We start from the raw sequence: 24,775 nt of genomic DNA, 5'->3' as shown, positions 1-24,775 counted from the left end.
TGTCTTAATAATATCTACAGTCCAGATGCTTACAAAATATTATTTTCCCTGCTTGATACTGAATTAAATTGTCTGACAAAATCAATAACTCTTAAAAGCATCGGTACTGTGGTCCAGAAACCTGATATCAAACTGAACCGGTTTCTAAATCGTGTCGCGATTTTGCGATTTTTTTACGTTTGATTAAACATGCGCCTGCGTCCGTCTAAGCTGTCACAAGTTAAGCCATATCCTTGTACAAAGCGATCGATCGTGATAAAGTTACCAGCAAAAAAATTGCTAAGCTAAAAACCTATTAAACGAATCATTGGGTTAATAGTATTTTTTATGGATATAGCATTACATAAAGGTGAAAAGATAATATTACAAAGTGATGGTCAATAAAATACTTTGCTGTTGGTGAGAAAAAACCAACTCAGGCTTTTGCAAAGTTCCTCTATATCTTTGTTACTTTTCCTCAATGGTGGTGAACCTTTAACATACTGGTCCAATGTTAGCCTTCAAATTCATGATGAAAAGTGCCCTAGCAAGCTATAACTGTCCACTATCTTAGCAGCTGTGTGCCCCCCGTTGACAATAGACTTGAATTGGACTTCATTGACCGTTCTAAGCCGTCCATTCATGTTATTTCTGCTTGAGCAAGCGAAATAAGTCCATGAATGGCACTAACTTATTGCGAAGACGAATCAAAACGTGACCATGTCATATCATTGTTTGCATTTTGTGGAGGTATTCAGTTTTCCTTATACGGTTGCAAAAACATGACAAATTGTTTAGTCTAGATACGATTACTTTGTCTTAATATAGGATGCCCCGCCATGATTTTAGGGAAAACCTCTATGTTTGGGTTCCCTGCAAAGTTTTGGACGCAACAATCCATTTTAAAATGTTTGTGAACTTTGAAATGTAGGTCAAACAACATTCAAGTCGGACTTTTGATAAATAGCAAGATGCGTCGTAAAACTTTTCCATATATTATGATAGCTTGTTATCTGGACATCGGAGAGAAAGATCGACTTTCTATGTGTGTACGACAACGTCTTCCCACGCAATTGTTTTAACACACCCATAAAGAGTTTGCTTGAATAATGTGCTTTTGCTTAACAAGTAACAACTAATAATAAATAATTGGTTATAAATTTACTGCTCGCTAATAAAATACATCGGGCGTAACTTCCAATCTCTCTTCTACCTGGCAATATTCCTTCATTAGGGAAACGATTCCTAAATAGAATTTCGACCCTATCCATCCTTCCACGCTTCATAATCTGAGTTAGTATATCACAATTAACGCCATGTCTATAATAGGGAACTTAAAAACGCCAATAAATCGTTTAGCTAATAATGTCGGGGTGATGCGATGGTGTTCGTTACGTTCGAGTGCCCTTCGAAACGTCTGTAGAATGTGTCTGGTGACGATTGATGTCTCTCTGGTGCGATTAACCCTCTACCCGCATTGTCTGACGCTTGCATCCGCGTTGGCGGTAGCGCCAGGATGTGATCTCCTACTACGAGAATAACTCGCCTAAATGACACGGGTTCATATATCGTTATCGTTAACGCTTTCGTCGCGGTGTATTTCGACGGCTTGAAAGCCTGTACTATTTTCTCTTTTCTTTTGTGTTACCTTTCCTAAGGATGAAATTCTAAGTTTATTGTCTTCACTCTAGATGGAACAGGAAATTGCACATTTTAGGTATCTGCTTAGGATGACAAAGTTTATGAATATTTATAGACAATATATTTTTATTATTACGAAATAAGGAAAAAAAGATCCCATACTCGTAGCACAATCAATTTGGCCAGAATAGCACAAAACGGAAAGAACTTTTTCATAAGCAAACTTTAATTACAAATCTATTAACGTAAATAAGAACAGTTTCAGTAGTATTGGGCCATTCGTCATGTGTGACATGGCAGGAGCCGTATATCGAGAGCATGGCTGGAGGGAGCACGTGCTGGTATTTTTAGCACGAGCGACACCCGGGGGCGTGTTACGTCACAGCCCGTAACTGGATTACACGAAAACTTCGATTAGATCATGCAATGGACAGCAGCGCTGTGCTCTGTTGACATCGCTAATGAGAAATCGTATTGGATATTTTAGCGTCGGATGTCGAGACGACACGGTGTTTTATATTGACGATGTCGTCGGCTAAGTAAATAGGAACGTGGTTTATTGATGTCCGTATGGAAATGAGCTTAAAGTGTTGTTGAAATTGGATTATTATTTCTTGCTCTTCTCATATTCCTTTCGTCTTGCCAAAACTACAAGACAAAATACATAAACAAGAAGCACATACCGGCGCCAAAACATGAGACTCCTAACAGCAAAGGTCCATAACAAGGTTTTTAATAGGTATACTTAGTGTGACATTGTTCTTAAAAGTTTCCGTCCATTACAGAGATTAGGCGCAGGGGTACAAGTTTCTCGCAACTCGTGACGCGAAGGACGTGCGCTATCGCTAGACCCTCGTGACTATACATTGTGGCTTACCTTTTGCACATGTTTCACCTAAAAGCCGCAATAAACCCAACGGATGGGCTCACTCGTTCTATAACAATAAACGCAAACCAGCCGTCAGAAATTGCCCTGGGATTTTAGCGGTTCGGCAATAATGGAAAATTTTCTCTTCGAAGAACATTCTACCCCTAGAGGGTTTAATAGGCGTAATAAACCTCAATGACGCCATGGAAAGATGTGATAAAATGCCACTTGCCTGGTTTATTAAGCTATCAGATTATCTATGGCTTAGTAGACGCATAGAGACATATAAGACGGCACCAAAATGCAGTATATCATCTATAAATAAAGGATTCAACGGGGCATTAAGCAAAACAAACTGAACCTATGTTTAATATAGACGACACGGCTCGTTTACTCGCGCAAGCTCTTTCATCCAACGCTTTTTTGTCGGCATCTCATGACAATTTGACATCCACTGTTGTTTTAATGGCCTTTACAGTTAAACTACACGATAAACCGTTTTCCCAACATCTAGTGCTGCGTAATTATTCAAAAAATAAACCCACTATTCATAAAGCAAACTGCAGCAATGGAAATCAAAACAAATCTCAGCAATAACCACAAATTGAACTAAATTGGCTAATGGGAACATTACATTATAGACTGCATCATAAAAAATTATGTCAACCATCGACCACGGGGCAGTTGAATGGAAGTCCGTCGACCCCACCGCAGGACTGACATAATGCGCTACGATTGGATTACTGACAACTTAACAACTCATCAATTGCTTGGCCGGCTCCGCCGCTATCGCTGACTAAACTAATAACATACGTAATTGGATTCAACAGCCTACATCTCTCAACTAATTTCTTCCTAATACAAAACTATCTGTGTTATTGTTAAGCGGTTTTAAATAGCAATTCCGGGATTCTGAGGCAGCCAAAAATAACCGTCCCACGTTAGTTACGGGATTGTAGTGTTGTCATTTCATATTTGTCAATTTCGTAATCATGGACAACAACGAATGCAAACAACTATAGCTAAAACATGTAATAAATTAATATTATTTATTGTTCCTGCTAAATAGCTTCATTGTCGTAAACTGTGACCAAATGATCTTTTGCAAGCACTTCTTTGAACGCGCCAATAAATGATGAGGACGAACAGTTTTCAAAAGTGGGCTACTTTTTCCGTGTATTGTTTCGTCAATAACGACGGGCAGCGTCGTCGGTATGTGTTATTTAGCACGTGGATTATCGATCTACTGGTTTTGTTCCAGTCGGTTAATGGGGGCCTGATGTTGCATCACACACCGTAGGTCGCGTAGGTTAGGTGCACATGCATCGTTCGCACCTGTGCGTCTAGTCCTATGCACTCACACGTGTTTATCTGTTCCATTAGCGATGTTGTAATGGATCCCTTACTCTTGTTTGCTCTAAGTATATGTTCTTATCTTCACAGTCCTGACGGCTCTTCTCAGAATCAGATAGCACTCTCGCTTACTACAGCTTTTGAGAAAGTTGTTATTACTCTGTTTGCTTGATACGAAATAAATTTTAATCACAGTTTCAAAGGTCTCGGAAATGGTCAGATATTCAATAATAAAGTACCTCTTTTGATTGAAACAACCTTGAATGGAGTTCCAAAAGAGAAATCTAGCGTATAGAAAAATAAGTAACATACATTTTAATAGCAATTTGGCATGATTGCCCTCGTATTTCTGAAATGTATCACTGACGTTAAAGCACATTGACCAGCCAAAAATCTATAGCTATTAAAATCAGTTTGGCTATTACTATCGCTTTCGTTTTGTAAACGCGTATAACATTAGTCTTGATTAAAGACTTATGTACTGCATGTTGTAACGTTTGTGTTACATACTTTCAATATTATGCTGCTACCTGTACTAGTTTATTGTACCTAGATCAACATTGTTACAGCACTTCTTAAGTAGTAGGTATAGTTTTGAGGCTTATTTGGCTGTATGGTGTGTTATCGCCAGCTGATTGAATCACCGCGGTGCATCTGCGCGCGCGCGATGGCGCGTGGCGGTCGCGCATCATGGACGTCGCCGGACGCGCGCGCACGCACGCTCCCAACTACTTTCACATGTCATATTCGTACACAATTTCACCTACATTTGGATTAATCCTCTTTCGGTCAGTGGAATGCACGCTAAGTCGATATCTGAAAGATTATCTTATTACGTAGGCGTGAGTGCCTTCGAATTCTGTTCAGCAGTTTCAGATTACACATTCGACGTTTCATTCATTTATAATGGTTACAAAATAATGTGTGACGATGACCGGAGAACGACATTACTGCAGCCTATTAATGACACGATTAGCATAAAAACTGATGATGTTTGAATTACCGTTTCACGACATCATCGATGTAGGCTAATGGCATGCACGAGATCACTCGAGTTGCGATACTAAAGGTAAGCGTCGACTGCCCTACAGTTACTGTAACGCATGCAGGTAAGCCACAGAAATTGGAGGTGGCATCTGCAGCGATAGGCGCAGTGTTATACCGACTTGTAGGAGGCAAAGCTGTAGTCGATGTGTGTTGTACCGTCCAGTTAACGCTAACCTTTATAGACGCTTGCATAAAGTGTCACAAATACGAAGATACTCGGTCGGTATCATGTTTCGATCTGATTTTCATTATTTTGTAACCGTTATGTAAAGTCCCTATTGGGAAAACGGTTTTTCATGTCCCTCGGGTCTTTGGTCTGCCAATTGCATACCGAACATCAATTATTTGAAAGTATCCGTCAAGCCATTGTTTATTATTAGTTTCAATGATTTACGATACAATTGAATGTGGTGTTCCGTAGTGGTGATGTTCCGTTAAAATTCAACAATGGGCAGTTAAGACCTCGGAAATTAAATGGCGTAAATCATTAGACTGTGTCTAAAACTGTTAAAGTTTCGAAAGTAAACGTAAATAATACGGGAATCTAAAAAGCCAATACAATATTTATCAGAACAGGAGAAAAAAATAATAACAAAGATGGAAAATATCTTGTTATTGAAAGTAAGTTAACTGAAGCAGAACTGTGAACACCAGATAGTTTTGTTATACGCCGTGCTGGTAAAATAATTAACTCGCTAGATTTAATTGCTATTCCAAACCGTGAACATAAAAATGAATACGTTGTAATATCAGAACATTAGACCGTTGTATCGTTAAGTAGCAACGATAAAGAGTATTTGAGTATTATTGGAATTTTACTTGAAACTAATACAGAGTAGGACAGTAATACAATATTGAGCATGGCCTCGATGCCAAAATAGTTGGTCATAAATATATTGATGCGAATCCCAGATTACATGTAGTTTTGGCATGACCAGTATACCAGATGTTAATTTTTCATGATAAATCATCGCGTATTTATTTGGACTGGAAGAACCTATAAATTCGTCGACGACGAGCTACTTATTTACGGGATTTCAGACTATATTATCTTTCACAATTGGCAGTTAGTGTTTTCGGATCATTGTAAACTATCTTGGAAATCTACTATGCATGTGTAGAACGCGCCGGTGGCAGGTCATGTATTGTTTTGCCAACAATGTCTTCGTTCAGTTTGTTTTCTCTCTGTTTGATAAACAATCCATCTCGTGTCACAACGGGCTATTCATTACAAAGCAATACTTTTACTGTCACTTGTATCGTCACGCTTTCTTCGATGTTTTTGGAAAACGCATTTAGCCATTCAGAATCTTCCAGTTAATTTCCCTAATACTTCTCTAAATGTTAATGAGTTTCTTCAGAAACGAAACTTGTTACTTAATTATTATCTAATCTACGTTAAATTATGCTGATTCGTGTAAATTTAACGTTAAATCTTAATTAACGATGGATTATGGGTTCATTCGTAACGGTAAATCATGGGTTTTACATAAAACGTAATTGCAAAACCATGGAGAACTGAATGGGTGTGCATGGAAACGATGCTTTTTCATTTCCTGCTCTAGATTGTATGAATATTTTGTAACGTGAATCGTAATACATCAACGTCGTAGTAGGAAGCGTTTAGGTAGGCTTTCCTAATGACCCATTCATGTGGTCTCTTTCATACAGGGCGGGCCTCGTGGCGTGACTCACGACTCCCTCAGACCATTAGATATGCACATACACCGATACTCATAGTCACACATTCAATTCCAACAGTCACGTGTGCGTACTTCAAATATTTGAAGAAGATTAAAGAAACATGAGTGACGATGCTATTAACTGCTGCTAATAGTGCACGCATTAGCGCTTGTTAATTATCTCGCTTCAGATCAAACAATGTTGTTGTGGTAATTAATGAAAGATTCGAGATTATTCAGCGTTACATGAACGCTTTTTTCTAAAACCACAACAATGTTACGAGCGTAGCTAAAGCTTTTAACAAAATTGTTTTTTAGAAAAGCAACATTGCTTACACAAAGAATTTCGTACACAGTCAGGTCACGAGAAAGTAAAGTTTGTGTCAGCGGTCGGTCCGTACAAAATTCGTTCACTTGTCATTCGGAGAGTCACTCAACTGCCAGAGCACGTGAACGAAACCGGGTCGAGAAGACGAAGCTACTCGCCACAGATTCCCACGACACGATACTATTGAACAACAACGCGTTCAAAACTTAAAAAGTACCTTCGTACTAACATTAAAGGGCATGATTATAAGAAACAAGGGCACGTCAGTCATCATGTTCGGTCAGATTACTTTCATTTAGTTAAAAAATAATAATTACAATGTCACATAATCTACAAGAAACACTATTCATTTCATTGACAAAATCAGAGCTTCCACTCTGAAATATTCACAGTGTGCTCTCACTGCACACAGCGCACGTGATCAATATTCTGACCAAGGAAGCGTAATTACTGCATCCGAATATACGAGTATATCCGTTACCAATATAATGTGGAACGAGCTTACTTGTTTACACGCACTGGTCCGAATAACGACCATGAGATTTCATTTTATAGACGGTTCCTACTTTGTTCTTCACATAACGCAATAATTCTAACAATAAGCCATTAAATTGTTCAGGATAATGCTAGACTGAGAAGCTATTGAAAACACACTTACGCAATGCGCTTCGTTTGAAAAGGTAAGGGCAGTTTTCGCGTCCGTAGCTTTAAGCTATCAGGCCGACACAATATTAATTGTACAGGAAATAATATTTACTGTATAATTCAACGTAAAGTCGTCTGTAAGTTGGTGAAACATAATGTGCTCCGTGAGAAGGCTATTGTTTCTATTCCGTCATAGAGCTCACCGGACCGCGACTAAAGACCTCGAGGCCTAAGGCAGTATTGTGACTCACAGCCAATGTTTATATGGCGGTACAACATAAAACACCTCTTTTTCTAACAGTTTTTGTTTCAGCATTATCACAGGAAACCTTCCGTGAGTCATTCATCAATGTTTTTAATTTGAGAAACCATAGAAGTCTCTATTGTCTTGCCAGTAAAATAAAACCTTGAAAACATCCCACAGTATCGACTTCTGTTTTCAAATGTGTACTATATTTAACGACGTAAACATGAGTTACCGTGAAATGTTACGTCATATTATGTTGAAATGGATATTGAAAGAATAAAAAGTTCGCAATGAATTTTATGACGTATTGTTCAAAACCAACAAGGCACCACAAACTCGTTCTGGTGGATCGTGTTTCGTCCGCACATCTAAACCGTGACACGTTCTCCGCTTTTAACCGTATTATAAAGATTTTATAGAACTTGAGGTATTAGGAACGAATAGGCCGGAAACTTTAAGTGAGGAAATACATTTCCTGGCTGTAAATCTCATTAATATTATTAAATAAGCGAATAAATGGTTTTTTAGATGTTTGTTACTTCATCACGGTTCCAGGAAGGATCGAATTTTTATAGAAGGAGCCACTCTGCTTTGCCATATGATGATAACAGCATTCTATTATTATCTCTTAATCAGGAGATATGGCTCTCAAAATGCCATTTCTTCTTTTTCACTTCTTTCGGTCTCAAGCAGCGAGTTCGATGTCCTTCCAGCAGACCCCGTCTGAAGTAGTCTTCTTGGTTCGTATGTGCTAAAAATTAGGTTCGTTCATATAAACAAGACAGATCTAGTCAAGCGTTGATTTATTGCCGTTGGTACGCTTGCGAAAGCTTACCCGCCGGCTTGTAAGATAATCTCCGCAAAATCTTATCAAAGCAAATCTCAGGCCGTTCAATTCCATTTCCTCGGCTATATTGGAATATTACGTTATTGCGGGTCAATTGATTACATATTCTATTGGATGTTCTATGCGATTCATGTAGCTTAATGATAATGGATTTTTTGCATTGATTGGATGCTAAAATTGTTAATTGGTGAATTTGGCAATGATGGTGCTTTGTGGGTAAAAATTGGTTGTTTTTTTGTCAATGTTCCTGCTAAACTGAACTCTACCAAAAACATATGTCGGTCTAATTTTTTAAATAATTCCGTTACTAGGAAAGCGATTCAACGCAAACGCAATGGCCGATACTTTAGGGCCTTCCTAAACCATTACACGGAATAGAGGGAAACAAAACATTTACGACCTACGTAGCGCAAAAGTAGTGGTAACACATCGTTTACAAGGCCCATAATAACCGTTTTATGCATGCTTTTTACAACTTCTGCGGAAAGATAACTACGAGCATTTTGTTGTATTGTAATGTTTCTTTCTACACGCCTTTAAGTCTTCAGTATACATATGTAGCATCACTGTGCTAAATAGGTGAGAGAAACTAAGTAATGTATATATGTATGCTATGTATGTTTGTATTTATCTGAACGCACAATAGCATTTGTTATTCCAGCTGGATTCTTTTCAATACAAACTTCTGAATGGAATTAATTTTCATTGAAATCAACCGCAAATAATTAAGTGATGTTTATGTAATAGTTAGCTACATTATAACATACGGTTAGTACGTCACGGTGGCCGAGTGTTGTTGGCATATACGAATCATAACGTGACTCATTGTCGACCTTTCGAGCGTCTAAATTCGCGCTGCCAACGACCGGCGACTGCGTCCGCGCAAGGATCCATGCCGCTCCTTAATTGATCATTAAGATCGCATTAATTATACTCGATTATGTTACCCGTATGCACATTTCACTTTCCTTTTCTACTACAGAAATATTATTTAAGAGAGCTCTTCAAAGCGCATTGTTATGTTCTCTCGTTATTCGTTTCTTGTTTCATGTATTATTAATTAAACTATGTCTGTTTGTTATGTTCTGCAGTATTTTGTTTTAAACATTTTCTAATTCCCCATTTCGTTACGTCCTCGGTTAAAGGTCACGGTGTTGTCTTAAATGCTAATTGCTTTGCCATTACCGTCAAGGCAATTTCGTAAGCAGTGCCTATTATATCAGCGTGATCTTTGCGAATTTTCTCCGTAAACGATGGAAACTTTTAATTAATTTTCAATAGTTTCTCATCATATTTGATTAATAATAATGATAGTGTTGTGAATCTTCGTGGTGTGGCACGCCTTGTGCCACTTAGGTTAAGGTCGGCATACAACAGCGGACGACCAAATCTGAGACGAGCGTGTGCCGAATGCTAAATTGCCAGGATTGTTTATTTATGCCGCTCTTGTACACCATTCACTCACGGCTTTCATATGATGCGCCCAAAACCTGACAAGCTAGTGACTACGAAATTTCTAAAAACAATATCGTTACCAATGCTATGATTCGTGTAAACATCGAGTAACGTTTATATCAAAAGTATGGAGTGTCGATATTGCAAAATTAAATTGCGTTCTAACAATCGCCTTGGGAAACTTTAGGTGGTTTAAAAACTTTTAACATATTTGGAAATAATTAAATAATTTGAACACGCCAATCTATTGTGACGTCCCTGGCACCAGCGTGTCTGACACGTTCTATTCAATACTCCTCTATCCTGCGTCCAGTGTCATTGTCTTCATTCGTAGACAGTATGGCTCTTTATATTCCATAATGGCCACACAATGCTTTGTTTTACTATTTACTTCGGGTGCACGGATGTCCCATGCTCTCAACTCCTAAATACAACAAACAAAAGAACTGGCTGAATCATATCACTTCAAAGGAGGATGGATGTGTTTTATCATGTTTATATCTACAGTCAACATGGTAGCAAATGTTTGTAGTCTGGTTTTAGAGATGAGCGATAATTCAAAGCTTTGATACGACTGTGCTGATAAATTCAACGCTACGTGTTAAGTCACCCCACGGATTGATCGATGGGCTGTGTAAATACACACCTACCTTTGCGGGGCCATTGACTTCATGGTTTGGGGTCTGATTTCCTACATCATGGCGTGGGTTGTGAAGTTTTTACACAAGCCTACGCAATGGCTGTCGAACAAATGTTATGTTAATTTTTCTACTTGGATGCAGGTGGGCTTTCGGACCTCTCCATATTTTTATGATAAATAATCTAAAAGCTTCATTCTTTGTCAATTGCAAAAAGAAAGCTGACGTTAGTTAAATATCTAAAGATTTCTCAAGTGATCGACGTTTATTGAAAAAGGCCTTAGGCTATTGAGTCACTGCACCAGGTAGAAACTATTTTGTGACTACCAAACTGTTACTGCGTTACTGAAATAGCCACCTGATTCATACTGCAGATTGAATCATCATTTGATGAACGCGAACCAGAGCAAAATGTTCAGCGATTTGCTTCAATAACAAAGATACGTGAGTGATGGGATAATGCGTACTTTATACACTGCCCACGCGCATTATCTGTTAGATACGAGGCGTCCTTTGAAGGTTTGTTTAGCTCTGTTTGTATCAGCCTGCTTTATGATGTACCTCTTTGATTACCAAATAGAATACAATGGTTAGTTGATCACCTGCCAGCGAGTGCAGTGAAATAGTTCGACAGTTCAATGCAGTTGTTCAACTTTCAGGTCGTGCCCTTGGCTCGTTAGACTATGAGGCTTGCCAAAAAGTATTCATTCAATAACACCTGGTAGACTGTACACCACACCCTATAAATTTCTACTACTACATGCCTCGTAGACGATCATTTCTGGCGGTTAAACTCATTGCAGACCAATTTACACTAGCGATATAAAGCACTAGTGTGTGGGTAGGCACTCGGACTCGGACACAGGTGGTCTTACTGCTCCCTCGCTATCGTTGACCGATGGGGGCTGTAATCCGACACGGCTGGGGAAACACCCGGCGCCGGACATTCAGTTTTACTTACCGTCTGAGGCAGGTGGAGAACCGATATGTTATAAGAAACCGCTCACTAATTCATAAATGGACAGGCGTTGGAGTTACTGCACCTATCGATCCACCCTACCCCTTCAAAAGTCTAAACATAATGTAGTATTTGCTGGGGAGTTTGTTCCACCACTTCTTCTTCCCCGCAAAAACACATGGGAAGTGGTGAAGGGCTTACGTTTTAAGGTTTTCTTTTGTAAAGACCTTTGAAAAGTGCTGATCTTCTTTGAATGAATGACTTTGTATCTCTTTATGTTTTCATACTCACTCATCAGTTATGTAGCTAATATACATATGTAGAGGTACATTTTGGCACAGGAATGACACCTACCAACTCACTGGTGATTCACATGGAACCATGTTTGTTGACTAGGATTCCCAGCCAGCGATATGATTCAGCAATTACGGATAGCTTGTTACGAGCAGACAATTGCAGCTAAATACTGTGGAAACGTAATTAGTACTAAATAACTGGTTTTGGTGAAACAATACGACCGATTATTCCCACTGGTTCTCGCGTGTTATGAGATCATGGTAAATTCATACCATTTCATGTATATTTTTGTTTATTAGGTGGTTCTCTAGGATTATCCAACTATTGTACAATTTCCTTTTATTAATTAATTTGAAATTTACAGTAGCCCATTATGATAGTACAAGTACATATGTACTAACTCAATAATAATTATCATCTTCGTTATCAAACCTTGTCGTAGTAACAATAGCAGGAATATTATAAACTGAAATAAACTCAGGTAGAGCTAAACGAGTAAGTTTATTCCATTTATTGTTGCAAATATTCGCAGTTTTGACCTTCGTGATTACTATCTATTCTAGTCGGAACGGCACTTGACTGGTCCGACCACTATTGTTTGTCATTGATACTTCGTGCATAGAACTATTTACGTAGACATTACACACAATATTAGGTGCACTTATCACCTCTGTGCTGAGTGTTCGCCTGCAAAGAACACGTTCTAATGATAAATCAGTACGTATACAGTTATCTAAATACGTCAAAGTAATAAAACAAGTTTAAATGATAAAAATACATACCTAATTGAAATGGGGAAGTAAAAGTTAGCTATACAACGCACTGGATTAAAATCTATGTCTCTTATCATTATCGACATTGTTTCACAACGCAATTGCGTTAAAAACACAAGTAAGTATGCAACTTGTGCAAGTGAAAAATGTGTCATTATTGTTATCAGCACAAAACTTCCAGTGAATGAATGCATGCCACTAACGATATCTATCTTAATTGTTGACTCACTTAGCTTATCAAACAAGAAAAAACTCATTTCACATCATTATCTTTGCTTGAAGTCGTAACAGCAGCTTTAAGAATCTGGTTTGTTTGCTCCATCTGTTGTGTAAGTCCAAATAAGAATGTTGACTGCAATTCTTGTATAATGGATAAACCGTAAGGCGCACCTTTATTGATAGGTACCATTATATTAACGGTGGTCTGAGACTTCCGCTACATCGGCTAGAACAACCTGCTGCTTGACGGCCTTGTAAGGAGACAGGGCTCGCTACGCACCCACTAACGACATTATATCTAGTAAATTAACAATATTGATATTGCATTCACCACTAAACACCTTGAAGTCCTCAAAACGTCCTACAAAGAACACACCTGTCGAGTCGCTCGTGGTCGCCCAAACTGGTCAAACTGCATTGCAAAAAAGGGGCGTGTGCTGCCTGCTGCCCATTGTTTAGCCAAGAAACATTCGATGGCTTATGACGTCATCCACGTTCAAGAACGCACTTCCCTCTCCAGAAATGTTCATCAAAACAACCACGTTATTTCAATACAGCAGCTGTCTATAAAACGTCTAAATATCCCATAAAGTTGGTTGTAATGTCACAGCTAAGTACTATTTGGAAAGGATAAGAGCGCAGTAAAAAATGGAGATGTGCAGCTGCGGACATGTTGTTAATTGCGATGGCACGCGCGCGACCTGCGACTGGCGCTCGAGGCACTACGAGACGTGATTTGTGAATGTGCACACCAAATTGGATCCTAAACACAAGGAGCAAGAGCTAAAACTGTGTGCCACCATAACATACTTTTTTCATCACATCCTTTTTGTACAGTCAACTTCAGGTCAGTGGTAACAGTTTTATAGGAAAATCGTACTTATTACTATTGAGTTAAGGTGCATGACAGTTACCACTGATGTGCGGTCTACTGTACCTACTAGACGCTCCGAAAAAGAAAACACGTGTGCTAAAATACTCGCACATCTGCTGGAAGTGTCAAAAAGTTCGGTTCTAACCAATTTTTGCTTGAATGATGCCCGGTTTCTGAAGTCTCTGGATATCTCTTGGTTACTTATCGATTCGACAAAGTTATTGAATTGATAAACGCCGTTTAACTTTTGCTGCGTTTCCGAGCACCAAACTGCCAGATAAATAGTTAAGGAACCGATACGTACTTCTTAATCTGTCGATAGATGGCTCTTTTACAAATGTACGTTAAAATTATATAAAAAACGCAATAAAAAGTTGTTCCAACTCAGACCATGTGCATTGAAGGAGCGCAACAGGAGGTAGAGTAAGGGTGATGAATATCATCCAGATGTATTACGGTGTTTTTTTCAAAAACTTAAATAAAACGACTTTCACGGATTTTACGTACTTTTGCGATAAAATCCGTACAAGTGATGTCTAATAATCGCGTAAGTGTCAGAAATCAAGATGTAAAACGATATCTTTTTCAAATTTTATGTAGTTAAACATTTCGATAGGATTTCTCCTGTCCCTTCTATTCCGTGACACTAATATGATATATTAGAAATTATTTTAAGCACTTCGAAATCCGATTCTGACGAGCTTCTTGCATTCATATTATCTTTATTCATTGTTTGTATTTTTATAAGTAGGCATTTTAATATTAATTTTGTTCACTGGCTTCTTAAACTGACTCGACGCGACGGAAGTAACCTAAAACGTGGTATTTTTTGTGACATCTAAACGTCAAACAAAGTTATGGGACAGATAAACGGCCAAATATGGGGAGTTAAGTTAAACGCCGTTTAAACTGAGTATAACTTAAGACACGTAGCTCGGAAACGCATTCGAAGGAGTTATCGAACCAATAGCGCTGACGGATAGATAAACTCTCGTTAAGTGGACCTCAGAAACCGGGCATGACTGAACTAATTCTCCATACACTATTTGAAATATTACTTCGAAACCGGATCCAGTATTTCCTCCGCAAAATACGTGTGTGCGCCTTCAACGAGTTGAAATTCTACTTAATTAATTAAGGTGAACGGGTTTATATTATTATTCTTTACGAATTGTTAAATCTTTTATCAATTACTCTTTTAACTTCGATTTAAACGTTAGATCATCATTGAATTCTGTATTGACTCGATAAGAACTTATGTTCTGTTTAAGAATATCATTATCAGCATCTCTCTAAGAGCTGGTCATTGAAAAGTTGACGTGCAATGATCGCAGCAAGTTACAAACATGGAGAAAAACACGAGGACTGGATTGAACCAGCCGTGGGTGGACGGGTCCCACGAGGCCACACGTTTTTCTAACGCCCTCTTGCGCTAACTGTACTCAATACTTAAACATACATGCTGGCACGCTGACAAAACTCGCTCGCACACAGCATCTCAATACACTGACCCGTTGGTAATAAACAAGGAATTTAGAATCATAAAAAATATTCAGACAAACACATTTAAACTTTCAAGCACTATTTGGAACTTTAAAATCACCGCAGAGCCCAATATGGTACATAAATCGAGAAAGTTAAATACTATAATTTAGGAATGACATAACAAACTGCAAAACAAGTTCCTGTTTGTCGAAACAAAACTCTCAAACGATTTTACGTTTGGACATCAGATAGTAAGTACATAATGACTAGAAAACAAGCTTTGCCCACACCATAACGGGAGTCACGACGTATGATAATAATACTTTCTTCCGGTTCCAAACTATTATCATGTAGGCATCTTTACTGGTATTGAATGTAAATTTATATGAGGGACACGTGGGTGCTTCGGTGGCGCCGGCGCTGGCTCCCGAACCTCTAGCTTCGAGAAATAGGAACTTGTAACGGCAATCTGTTCAATTTATGCCCTATCATGTTCGTCTTATTGGCCCTTGATGGTATTTATTCCACCTGACTTACTAACCCATCGAAGTAATAAATATCTGATATCATGCAAGAAACATTACGCTATCAGTTACGAAAAACATTGAATCCTAGCAGTTTACTGACATTTCCGTGCTATTTTCGTTCGTATGAAATATTAATGTCGAATGTGTGCATGTGGAAATTGAAACCAAGCCAATTAAGGATCATCTGGCTTCATCCGACTGATGCAGAGTATAATGTAAATATAAGCCCGGTATTTCCTTCAGTCCGTATTTATAGGAGATCAATTTAATTGCTTCATGCTTTATTAGCCATAAAACCGCAGGCTTTGCCCAGGGCTGATCAAATAACATGTTGCGAAGAAAGTTTGCGTGAATGAAACTGATGCTTGAGAGCTGGACACTACCGGAACCGCCAGCTATTAGGTTACACTTGATCTCGACGAGATCTGCGTGGGATAATTTCACTTACTGTCTTGTTTTCAACTGATCATTATAAGATTTGATGGAAATATTGAATGAGCAATTGCAAACAGGTTTGCTTAATGCTTGCTTGCTTGCAAACCTGATGACATCCTGTCGATGGAACCTCTTTGATTCTACTTCAATGTAGTAGGGGGTTTAGTTCTGAGAATGCTACTTTCCCAAAACTACTTCTACATAATTTTTTTTTAAACTTTACTGAAGTGCATTTTTCAGAAATAAATTATAAGCCTTGACTTCTAAGGTTTCATAAGCCAGAATCAGAAATAAATAAAGTCCAACTATAGACGCATTGGTACACAATAGACCGGACGCAGTGCTGCACAAATAGGAGTTTCCTTTGAACTAGTTGTTGTAACAACAACAGCACGCCACAATTGTAAATGTAACCGTTCGCTTTCCTTCCTAGAAACTATTAAGCTTCTTTTACGGTGCTCTAGGTGCTCAACACAAACTCTTTGATGAAACCAATTTAGAAAAGAATTTCTTTAATGTATCAATCGGGCGTTGAAAATTTAACGAGAGGTTTCGATAATATTTTGATCGCATCAAAGAAATTGGTTTTCTTTTTCTTCTTTAGAGCCATTTAGGAAATGCACTTTTCTTTTTTGTTTTTGAAAGCTTTTTCAATGTCCGGCATTGTGAAGGGGTGCGGGAAAGCTAATTCAATTAGCTTACCATTTGCCGCCCCTCGGCCGTATTGTTAATACTCTCCATTTCAAAGGGCCATCACGATATACCATTATTTCTGTAGAATGATTACATTTTTAACTATGATTTGTCACGAACGTTGTTTTGAATTCAGTTCCATAAATTCATTTCACGATGAATGTGGATTCAACCATTAATTAAAAGAATTTTATCTATCGCATAAAATCGTTTATTTTCTTTGAATCAAGCTGGCACAATTATTTAACCTTCAATCTGTTTGTTTGATCCATTTACATGAAAACCATTTGGCGAAGCTAGCAGAATGTTTTCAATGTTTACAGTACGTTTCAACTACATGTCTCCGCGCACATTATGAATTCTTTCAAAATTAAATGGTTTTCTTTTCCACACAACTAAAGTCTTATAAGAACATCAGCGAAACATTTCTTGCGACCCAATCGTTTTCGTAAATTCGATTCTGAAAACAGATTTATTTTATCCATATGAGATTCCATTGTGCCACTTGTCGAGCATTTCACAATCTGAATACAAAGTGGTTGAAATTGGTCTCAGGCATTCTTCATATACTCTCTGAGGACATCAATTTATTTCAACTTCACTAAATCTCTCGCTGTGTAAAACTGTCTTATGCACGAATGCATTACATGCAGTTTATAGCTTCATCACGTCGCCGAGGAATTGATTGAATTATACCTTTTAAAGGAATGTGATAAATTCGTGTGGTTAAATTGAGTAGCAATCAAGTTTCTCTTCATGCCTATCATCTCGTCAGCATATTGGTGGCGGGTGCATGCTAATTAGTCGGACGGGATCGCCTTGTTGGTCGCGTCTCCATCGGACCATGCAGCAATCGGCACTTTCCCTCTTTTCCGAAACATTCTCTCCGGGAATGCTAGCGACGTTAATGTTCTCTCGTGCTGCATTGAATTTCATGCAATGATTCATTGAATTTCTTTCTCTTCAGGGGCGTAGCTACCGCCGTATCTGCCGTATCAATTATACGGGGCCCCCGGGCCACGGGGGCCCCAAAAGTGTGTAAGGACAAAAAATAAAAACTTCCTAATTTATTTTATTTTACAAATATCAAAATTCTGAAAAGCAATTCTTTTTTTTTCCCGCCTTAAGCGTGCGTTCAAAAGTTAACAACACTCTACATCGTTATGGCGGGCTGCGGGACTTCCCCGTTTTACTTACTTCATCTTCAACTCAGCGGGGAATCCTTCATCGATATCGCGATTTACGTGTACGTTGTTGTACTTTACATTGGATATTAAACCACGGAGTTAGTAGCATCATAAGGGGGGGGAGAGGGCGGTCCGACACTGGTACCACGTCTCGGGGGGTGCCATCTCGGTCAACACATATCTGCACGACCAGGATGGCACGGGCAGAAGGGACAAGTCACTGAGGGTGCCATTCTAATCTGCAAAGCCTAGGTTCACTACCAGTCACTGCATGCTATTCAAAGAAGACGGATCGCAATCCATACAAAATTGCCCCACGTCCTATAACAATGTGACGAATCTCAAAAAAAAGATAAAAATGTTAAAAATAATATGGCATACTCTCTAATTTCTTTTTTTCACACCTTCATATGAAAAAAATGCTTTAAAGATTGTTTAGGCGCTGTTACGAAAACATCGTTCATGGGACTATTTATGGAATATTTTATTAAATTATTTTTTTCTCAAAACTTAAAAATTTCACACTGATTTTTAGGGTATAGTTAGAGAGCTGATATTTTCACAGATGATGTATTTCTGTTGCCGCTATAACAACAAATACTGAAAACTAGAATTAAATAAATATTTTGGGGGGCTGCCATACAACAAGCATGATTTTTTTGTCCGTTTTATAAATAATGGTACCTACGGAACCCTTCATGCGCGAGTCCGACTCGCACTTGGCCGGTTTTTATAAAACATGTTTGGGTTTTTTATATCCCAAATTTCAAAAATAGCTCTTTATAAGTTTGCAATGACCCGTTTCCGGTTTCTTTACGTTAAATTAAACCTAGCAAAAACCACCACGAATGATTTCTACACGATTTTTAAGTACTTTTATTTACAATTTTAATCCATGATTATTGGGTGCTGAATAGTTAGTCCGCCGCGGGTGCCACCCGATGCTACGCCGCCACCGCACGGAGTGCAGTGCACTGTTTATTTACGCGCTTTATATAAATGTGCATTAAATGAGTGAAAGGAAAATAGATTATCCCAGCGGCGCTGAGAAAAGAAAAAGTTAACAGAAAAGGGAAGAGGTTATAAAAAAAGTGCCATATAAGGGCCTCCAAACAATTTTTTATACGGGGCCCCGACAAGGCAAGCTACGCCACTGTTTCTCTTAATCTCCTTTAATGCTTCGCTTTGTAGTGACTTAATTGTGCATTGAATAATAGCTGTAACATCAACCACGTTATGTGAATGGCGCTCTACTTTATAACAAATGTTGTAAAGTAGAGGTTAAAATTAAACCTCACTTCATTATTTCTTACGTATTCATGCTCCTTTCTAGCTTTAGTCGGCTAGGCAAGGCAATCAGTGTAATTTTTTTTATTTTGAGCTTTCAACCATAAATATATCCAAATGGTGTAGGAGGCTTCAAAAAAATATTCTGAAGGAATGCCATCAAACTATAAATGTAAAACCTAGCTATTTAAAAAGGAAGATCTAACGGCCAAGCATAAAGTATTCGCTGCGACCCATATTTTTTACCAGATCGTAACGTTACGGTTACATGTGGTGCCTATTTACCCAGTTCGGATCTAGATAGACCTGTCGTCTAGATCCGCGAGCGTCGTCGATGTGACGGCGTTGTGTAGGTAATATCAATAAGTTGTTCGGTTATTTCTGCGTCCCACATACAGTCGTGATCGTGCTGCATTCCTATCTAACGCAATCGACCAGAACGCTCGCGGAAGGTCGCTTAGACCACTGTTATTCATTTGTCATGGAAATTGTTTAGCGTTTTGATAGCTTACAAACAATATTTAATTCTAGAAATCATTTGTCGTGGCTTACTTTAAGTACCGTACTAAATCAATTTAATTACCCACCTTCGCACAATTATGAGTGTTTTGAAATTAATGCCCTGTTTATATCCTTGATTAATCGTCTACTGAATGAATAAACCCACGTGTTACTATGTAGGCTGCAGCGGTTCGATAATTAACTAATGTTTACATTAACTGGATTCTAGAGTATATTTAAATAAAGTGCCTACCTGTTTATCAGGTCATGGTAATAAACTGCTAAATTGAACGCAGACCAGTTGTTGAAAATGTTCAAATTAAACTGCCATTGCGGTTTGAGTTTTTAACCGTGTTCGTGCATCGCACATTCCCTTTCGTATGTAAACTAGGATCCTTATAATTTCTTTACTTTCTCTGACCGAGTCTCGGCGCACTTGAGAAATTAAGTGCTGATACATGAATTCCTATATTTATGTTGTTGGAGAGATTGCTTTTCCTGTTTCGCTTTATTTTCGTTTAAATATTTTTTTTTATTTAAATATCAGGGTCTTGTAATTAACAAGAATAATTGTCGTTATAAATTAAAGTCGAAAGTTTTTTACATTGCGACACAATTTTAATTGAACTTTAGATTTTTAGATACTGGATATTTTAAGATTCGAAGATTAATGAACCTATACTTTAGACTAGAATTATTAGGCGAAAAAATGTAACGGACATCACCAAGTTTTCGTCTAAAGACGAGCCACTTTAGAATGCCAATTACATGCACGAGACGTGTGCGTCATAAAGTCTGCAATTATAAGATATATTCAGGCAATTATTTCATTTATAAATTACGTCCTATCCTTCTATTTTTCGCATTCTTATAAGTCTCTTTATATTTTCCAGGCGAGTCTACGGCAGCTGGATTTATCCCTCCTCTCCGAGCTATGGACGCTGAGCGAAGCTATGGCATCGTGGCGACGGCAGCTCGAACGAGGACCGCGCCTCCGTCCCGCGCCCCCGCCACCGCCGCCGCCTCACTACCTTCGGACATAACCACCCCGAAGGAAAATCTACTAAACATTAGTTGACACTTGACGTCTGACAACTGTCACTTGCACTGCCCACTCGATATGAAGATGCGTAGGGTCACGTCCCTTTTAGGGTGCGTTCTCAATTTGTCACGATAAAAATCGTGTCGTGCCCCTCCAAGGGTGCGTTCACACTTCATCATTTTCATCACTATCGGCTTGTTTAAATGGAGGTGGTCACAATGAAGGTTGGATAGCCCAACATTTTTTGCAGTGACGAAAGATTGTCCTGTTAATGTTAAAATAAGTTGTCGTCCAACAAATTATAATAAAATTAGCGTCACGATATAGACACCAGTCTAACCAAGGGGTATCGGGTTGCCCGGGTAACTGGGTTGAGGAGGTCAGATAGGCAGTCGCTTCTTGTAAAGCACTGGTACTCAGCTGAATCCGGTTAGACTGGAAGCCGACCCCAACATGATTGGGAAAAGGCTCGGAGGATGATGATATCGTCACAATATACAGGGTTATTGGTAAAACACTAACAACCTTGCAGGACTGTATTACTAACATCATAAACTACAACTTTTGTTCTATGACTTTTTATAAAACATAATACATTTGCCAAAAACAAACCTACAAGATTTCATTGGTCTATCTAACACATTTCAACTCTATTTTGCTATAGTGATAAAATTTGCACGCCCCTACCATTTCTTCTCCAACAAAAGGCCTGATCGAGACCAGTCGAGCGATTAGTCGACCTTAGAGTGTGCGGACGAGTCGAGATTATCACACATTACAATAAATTCGTTTGGTGAAGGGTTTGCACTTTTAGAATGAATGCAAAATCTTTACCTACCCTACGCCTCCCGCGCACTATTCTCGTACCTAGTCATACTTTTGCATTGGTAACTCGCTACGCTACGATTTCCCGCCTTTTTACGAAAAGGTGAAATAAAAAAAAGCAAAATATCGTCTTCTTCACGTACTGTGTGCCTCGGTGGACGATCACTATCCCTGATGGCATGTCGGAATTGCCCGTAATCTCGTAACTGCTGTGTGGCGGCTAGCATTGTTACTCAGCTAGGTGTAGGGATGTTTGGGAATCGTATGGCGTATTGGCGACAGGCTTCCGAAACATTGTCATCACACCTAGCAAGCATTCGCACCATTTCCGTGTACTCGACATTTGAATATCGATACGCCATACTGTAAAGATAATTACGTTCGCACCACCGAATTTCGCTACAAGGACACGTATGATGCGACGCGGGCGCATAAAAACAACTGACGGCCGCTCGTAAATAGGTCAAACGCTCCCCCCCCCACCCGAGCCCCGCTCCCCTCTGCTGTCTTTTGTACTACTGTTTACTGTGCTTCGCAGACTTCGTAAATTTTAGAGCGTACACTTGAAATATTTTAATTTTTGTGTGAAAATTTTGATGAACTAAAATCTGAGAATTATTAAAAGTCATAGAACAAAAGTTTTAGTTTATGATATTAGTAATATGGTCCTGAGAGGTTGTTAGTGTTTTACCTATAACCCTGTAGAACGCGCCCTAAATGTCTTTACGTAGTAGGTATGTGTATGTGCGACAGGTGACGAATGTACCAAGTCATGTAATTTTATAGTTTGCTCGAATGGTGCACTTGTGCAGAACATGTCACGTGCGACAAAAGGACTGATACGGTTGAACTGCGAGACTGGGTTGCCATAGTTTTGTATAGAGCTAAGCTTTTTCTCAATTTAGGCGAGGCTAATGTACAGTAGTTCATTACATAGAGCCGACTCGAGATAGATCATACTTTCGAATAGATATAGAGTAATAACAAATGCTTAAAACTCTTAGGCAGCAAAACCTAATAATTAGTTATTTCATGTGGCAATCCCAGAGTTAATGTCATAAGTGGTTTCACCTGATTTTCTCTAACAATGTAGTTTGAACAATTTCATTGTATTTATTAAGTTATAATAAAAGTCTTGTAAATAAAATGTTGTTGTGGTTTGTTTTTATATTAATTAATCATTAGCATTAGTCGTAAGTGTTTGATAATTTCTTGAACATTAATTAATTTGACGTTCTATTTGCGGAGGTCATTAGAGAGCAATTAAATAAACGTTGTGCAATAAACAGTATTATGTAAATAAATATTTTTGTTCCGTGATGGTGGAATGAGACAGAATGGTGTCACCCTCTAGTGACAGTTATATGAAGCTTTTGCATCCAACATCCCGAATCACAAGTTAAATCTATACAGTGTTCCATATTCTGCCTTATGAATTAAATTACATGGAGGTATCGATCACAAAACACTACAAACCAAGGGAGTTCCTAAAATTGACGCTTCCTCGTTTTCCCGTTACCGAATTCATGCTAGAAATAAGATAGGTAGTAAACATTACTTATTAATCGAAAATATATTAATTAGGGCGTACCTACTGGAAGATAAGTAAAGTAAGAAGTGTCGTATGAAGATGGTCATGTCTTCAGGCCAGGCCAGGGGGTCACTAAAAAAAGCCTAGAAGATTCAGCACCAGTGCCATCAGTAGACCTTGTTTACATTATCTTAATAAAGAGAGGCATAACAAAGACGCTCCACAACCGTGAGGTGTGCAGTCTCAGAGAATATCTTCTCAAAAGCGACGTGGGTATGCATCGTGATATAGTAGCAGTGGACAAAGGACTCACCCCGCTATCGTTGGCAAATGAGAACTGGCGCAGACCTGTGGTACTATCTACCCATGATCGCAAGGGGGTATGGCAGAGCAAACAGCTACACGGACGCTTCTTCGGGGCTCTTCATGGCCCCGATGTAGACTTCAATGCGTCCGTAGCTTGGCTACGCTTCGGTGACCTATTTGGAGAAACCGAAGGGTTTGTATGTGCAATTATGGACGAAGTTATCCTGACGAATAACTACCGGAGGTATATTATGAAAGACGGGACGGTTGACATATGTCGGGCATGTCACCATCCGGGTGAGTCTATCAGACATATTATATCTGGTTGTTCTCGTTTGGCTAACGGTGAATATTTGCACAGGCATAACCAAGTGGCCAAGATCATCCACCAGCAGCTTGCTCTGCAATACAAACTTGTAGATCTTGAGGTACCGTACTACAGGTATGCGCCCGACCCAGTTCTCGAAAAGGACCATATCACGTTGTACTGGGATCGATCTATCATCACTGACAGGACTATTTCAGCCAATAAGCCTGATATAGTGGTGATAGATCGATTAGCGCGCCGCGCGATGATAGTCGATGTCACCGTCCCGCATGACGAGAACCTCGTGAAAGCTGAGAAAGAGAAACAAATAAAATATCTTGACTTAGCGCACGAGGTTGTCGCCATGTGGATGTCGACACGGCTGTTATTGTGCCGATTGTCATTACGGCCAATGGTCTAATAGCCAAGAGCCTCGACCAACACCTCAGGAGGCTCTCGTTGGGCGGCTGGATCAAGGGATTGATTCAGAAGGCAGTACTCCTTGATACGGCGCGTATTGTGAGGAGGTTTCTGTCTCTGGGACCCTAACCACCGGTACCTTGGACCCTGTGCCCGATATCGGTGGCCATCTATTTTTTATATTTTTTAATGTTTTTTTATTTTATTTTTATAATCTAATATTTAAAAATATAAATAATATGTTGAAAGTTAAATAAATGCACTAACAAGAGGCATAAATAGATATATTTACAGCAGGTTGTAGTTAGCTCACAAAATGAACTAAAACAACTGGCTAAATAATGCTGCAAGAAGATAGATAATTGGAGATTAAGCAGG

At 38.9% G+C, this 24,775-nt stretch overlaps 1 protein-coding gene across 1 annotated transcript in view; it reads left to right on the top strand.

Moving 5' to 3' along the window:
• LOC110384359 (anaphase-promoting complex subunit 11) overlaps positions 1-21,712 on the top strand; it is a 29,289-nt gene extending 7,577 nt beyond the window's left edge. The window contains exon 3 of the mRNA XM_021345613.3: positions 20,860-21,712. Coding sequence (XP_021201288.3) covers positions 20,860-21,009 — 150 coding nt within the window. The 3' untranslated portion in view covers positions 21,010-21,712. The remainder of the gene's footprint in view (positions 1-20,859) is intronic.
• The last annotated feature ends 3,063 nt before the right edge of the window (positions 21,713-24,775 follow it).

Source organism: Helicoverpa armigera, chromosome 13 (assembly GCF_030705265.1).
Source record: "Helicoverpa armigera isolate CAAS_96S chromosome 13, ASM3070526v1, whole genome shotgun sequence".
In the NCBI taxonomy this organism is placed as follows: Eukaryota; Metazoa; Arthropoda; class Insecta; order Lepidoptera; family Noctuidae; genus Helicoverpa; species Helicoverpa armigera.
This window is presented reverse-complemented; position numbering and strand designations above follow the sequence as displayed.